The sequence below is a fragment of the Durio zibethinus genome, chromosome 23 (assembly GCF_047325235.1).
Source record: "Durio zibethinus cultivar Kanyao isolate XHJ-2024 chromosome 23, ASM4732523v1, whole genome shotgun sequence".
Classification (NCBI taxonomy): Eukaryota; Viridiplantae; Streptophyta; class Magnoliopsida; order Malvales; family Malvaceae; genus Durio; species Durio zibethinus.
The window spans coordinates 11,969,289-11,973,521 of record NC_143184.1 but is presented as its reverse complement, the minus strand read 5'-3'; the positions used below and the strand labels follow the sequence as shown (position 1 = coordinate 11,973,521).

The window sequence follows — 4,233 nt, the reverse complement described above, 5'->3', positions numbered from 1 at the left end:
AATGAGTCAAGCTTAGGATTTGTTTTTAAAATGAATAAATTCAATTAAGAAACCAATCATGCCTAAATAAAAAATATTAATGGTGACTTTTAAAATTATGTTTAATAATAAATTTATAGGCTTATAAATTATGACATACACAAATATAAATAAATTATAGAAGCATTAGTTGAATAAATTTAAAATTTAAAAAGATTTATCTGATCCCAAGAGTGGTTATTAATTTTATATAAAGCGACTGCAGCCTGTCGATTGACTAAGCTCTCCTTTTTTCTTTTTCTTTTTTCTCCTCTGCGGGAAGAGAATTACTAGGACTACTCGACTACGTTCAGTGACAAATACCGATGGTTTTTCATCTTTTTGCAACATTGGGTCTAGTAGAAAATCCATTCAAATCCAAATTAAGTACAATAAAAAAAATTCATAAAATTAGAGAACCAACAAAAAAAAAATTCAAACCATCTTAAACTGGCGTTGCTTGAGGTAGCGAGTGAGGAGAGCAACGAATTAAAGTGACTCCATTGAAAGCAGTAAGAGCTTTTTTTTTTAAGCTTCAGCAGGAAAAAAAAAATCACCCTCCCCTTTTTCTAATATTACAGCATATTCTATTATGTGCTAGCTTAGGAAGAAAGATCGAATTGGTGAAATTTATCAGACCCTCAGCCAACTTCATTACCTTCAGATAAAAAGAAAACAATTTCGGTCAAAGATGAAAAAGAATCTCGAATGAGGATTACCATAACAAATGCCTAGAGAATTTAATTGTAATTATAAATATAAAAATGTTACAGATTTTTATTTCATAAAAAACTTGATTTATTTTTTATATCCATCACTGGCCAATAAAACATCTTTTATAACCATCAAATGTGCGTACGTAAAGCATATGAAACATTGGAACATATCATCGATTAATTAGGTTCATGGTCTATGCAAGTATGCATGGTACGGTGATTGAAAGATTTCTAAATATCCAATTTCAATATACTATATATTTTATTTGTTTGATTAAATTAAGAAATTAACATTTAACTAAAAGTTTTCATAGCTCGAGTGATTCAATTAACACCTTAAAAACTTGGTGTAATTGGACTTGAGCTTGGCTCATCCAAATCAGTTTATTTTATGTTTATTATTAAGGTATTAATTACTAATATTTTAAAATATATTTTTATAATTAAAATTAAATAAAAATTATATACATTTATTTACTTATATATTATTAATAAAAAAAGATTTTTGAACAAAAGGTTTAACATGCAGTACCGCTGCCCATTAGGCCGTTAATTACTCAATTTGATAGAAAAAGTAGTTAACAATAAATAAACTTTAATGAAAGTGGATGGCCATGGACATATAGAAAATATACACTATATGTCAAGAACATTTATAAGCTTAAACTGTTAAAAGAACATAATACAATAATAAAAAGTTTGAAAATATTAATCCAAGACAAAGCCTAAAAGCAAACATCAGGTCTACTTTGATAACATGTTGGTTGCAACATAACCAAGAGGAAGAGGGTGGCTTTTTCAGGTTTCATCTGCATGTTGATTATGCCTTTGAATTCTTCAATTTGCACCATATTCCTAGACGCCCATCTTCATTACTTGCAACCTTAAGTTTTCAACCAAATCTCCTTCTGGTCCGAATTTGTCATCCTTTTGGAAACTCTTTGTGGATTGGATTAACGATTTGTCCTCGTCAAAAATTGTTGAAGAAAGGGCTGAGAAGAGTTGTGGGAGATTGCTTCCATACGAAAAAAAGCTGAACTCTGGCATAAGAAAAGAGTGGCTTAACAGCATATTAGCCATCCATCGTTGCTTGGGATCCCTAGCAAAACACTTTGCTAAGAAATCCTTCCCAATACTTGACATGTTTTCTGGGATTTTGGGTGATTCTCCATTCAAAAGCTTGTTTCTCAAATCTTTCAGGTTGCTATAGTTCCATGGCATTTTCCCAATAATCATCTCAACAATAATGCAACCGAGTGACCATACATCCAATGCACCACTGATTTCTCCCATCACAGATTCAGGTGACATATAATCTGCTGTGCCTCGAAAGCCATATTCCCAAAGTTGTGGAATATCTTTTTCCCCACATTGTCTAGCTAACCCGAAATCCGCAATCTTTAAAGTATTCAAATCGGAACCGGTCTGAGATGGAAAAACCAAAATATTTTCTGGTTTAAGATCAGAATGGATGTATCCTCTGTTGTGAATATCAACAAGCCCTTCAAGAATCATTCTTGCATAATCCTTCACATCACATTCGGGTATTTTGCCCCCATACTTGTTCATCAAATCCAAGAGACTACCGCCAGATGCATATTCAAGAAATAAGTTATAAAAATACCCTCCATCTCGTTCAAAACTCGTGAAACCACCAAAACATTGAACAATATTTGGGCAACCTATAAACTTTTTAAATATTTCCCATTCCTTGGAAAGAGAAAAAGACTTTGTTAAAGGTGCAGATTTTACAGCAAACAACCCAGAACAAGGAGAAGTCGTTTCCACCAAATGTACCACACCATATGCTCCCCTCCCAAGGACCTTAAGCTTCACTCCTTTCACCTCCATTCTATACTTTTCTTTCTTCTTCTCTGAACTTAAACGACTAGTTAATCGATGGTGGTATAAGGTTACGTACGTTTTATATAAACTTGTTGAATTAGGTCGGTTTCCTAATTCATCACCGAAGAATTCCAATTTGCATGTAAGCCGCCGTTAATTTGAGCCCAACCAATAAGCCCTATGATTCGGGTTTATGTCCTATATATTTGGTCCGTCATTTTATACTGAATTTACAACCCAAACTTTAATTATCCAGGAAGTGGTATATGGATATATAGGCTGAAATTTTTATTAAAAAAAATCAATATTTTAACTAAGCATAATAATTATTACTAACTTAATTTTAGAATTCTTTTGACAATGGTTAGACTTAAATTTGAAAAAAAAAAAGATTTATTAGTATAACTCTGTTTAACGAAATTTTCAATTATAAGATGAATAAATGATGAAAATAAACATAAATAGTTTTCCTTGCTATTGTTCAACAACAATAACAATTAACAATATTAAAAAAAAAAATTAAAGCCACATACATAATCACGAAAAAATAATTTGAAGGTATTTTGGAAATAATATTTAAAGCTATATAAACATGCTCTTAAAAGACAAAACTAATACTCCTTCCATCCCTATTTGTTTGTTTTATATTGACTTTTGGGGAGTTTAAAAAAAAGTTTGAGTTTAATGTATTTAATATTAAGATTAAAATTTATTTTTAAAAATTATAATTTCATGATTTTTAACGTTAAAAATTAAAATAAATCATAAAGATAATTTTAAAATATAAAAATTTAAAGAATTTTAAATGTTCAAAAAAGGAAATAAGATATAATTTTGAAACATCCTAAAAAGGAAAAATGAACAAAGAAAATTGGATGGAGGAAGTATAAGACTAACTTTTTCTAGAAAAGATAGTCAAGCATTAATGAAAAACATTGTTCTTTGTTTATTTCAATTGTCATGTTCAAGTGAAAGGAGTACCTACCAAGAGAAATTGGAACATGACAATGTATTTAGAATTTGCTACTCATATGTACCAGTTTGTTAAAACAAAATATAATTTCCGTTCATGTAGACCAAAAAGACATGCATGCCAAAGAATAAAAAGAAGAAAGTTTAACAAAAAATAAACATGAAGAGATTTTTTCAATAGATCAAATATTGTACGTGAAACTTTTATAGAAAGATCTACTTTTTATATAAGTGCATCAAATTTATGTGGTAAGAAATGAATAACTAAAATTGTGTAAAATAAGCGAACAAGACATGCATAGTTGCTAGGCAATTTATTACATGAACATGTTATAGACAACAATGATAGGTATATTGAGACTCATTTACAAAACAATGCGTACTTGAAAAAAAATCAATTTACTATTTCCAAAGAAGAAATTGGCATAAAGATTAAGGTAACATGGCGCACAATCTTGAAAATAGTTAATAGTCAGACTATTGAATTTGAAAAACTGACATATTAGCCTTTATCATAATCAAAGACGAAAGAAATTTGCAAATTGAAATATCTATTGGTGGGAAGACACTGTGCACAAATATGTATATAAACTTGTTGACTTAGGTCGGTTTCCTAATTCATCACGGAAGAATCCAAATTGTATGTAAGCCGCCGTTAATTTGAGCCCACAATAAGCCCTTA

At 30.0% G+C, this 4,233-nt stretch overlaps 1 protein-coding gene across 1 annotated transcript; it reads right to left on the bottom strand.

Moving 5' to 3' along the window:
• Nucleotides 1-1,589: 1,589 nt before the first annotated feature.
• LOC111313199 (mitogen-activated protein kinase kinase kinase 20-like) lies at nt 1,590-2,585 on the bottom strand. The gene has a single exon (XM_022913875.1). The coding sequence runs from the start codon at nt 2,583-2,585 to the stop codon at nt 1,590-1,592; it is 996 nt and encodes a 331-aa protein (XP_022769610.1).
• Between the last annotated feature and the right edge of the window lie 1,648 nt (nt 2,586-4,233).

What these genes read in the sequence shown, in the direction of transcription:
- LOC111313199 (XM_022913875.1), bottom strand. Translation starts at nt 2,585, where the DNA reads ATGGAGGTGAAAGGAGTGAAGCTTAAGGTCCTTGGGAGGGGAGCATAT.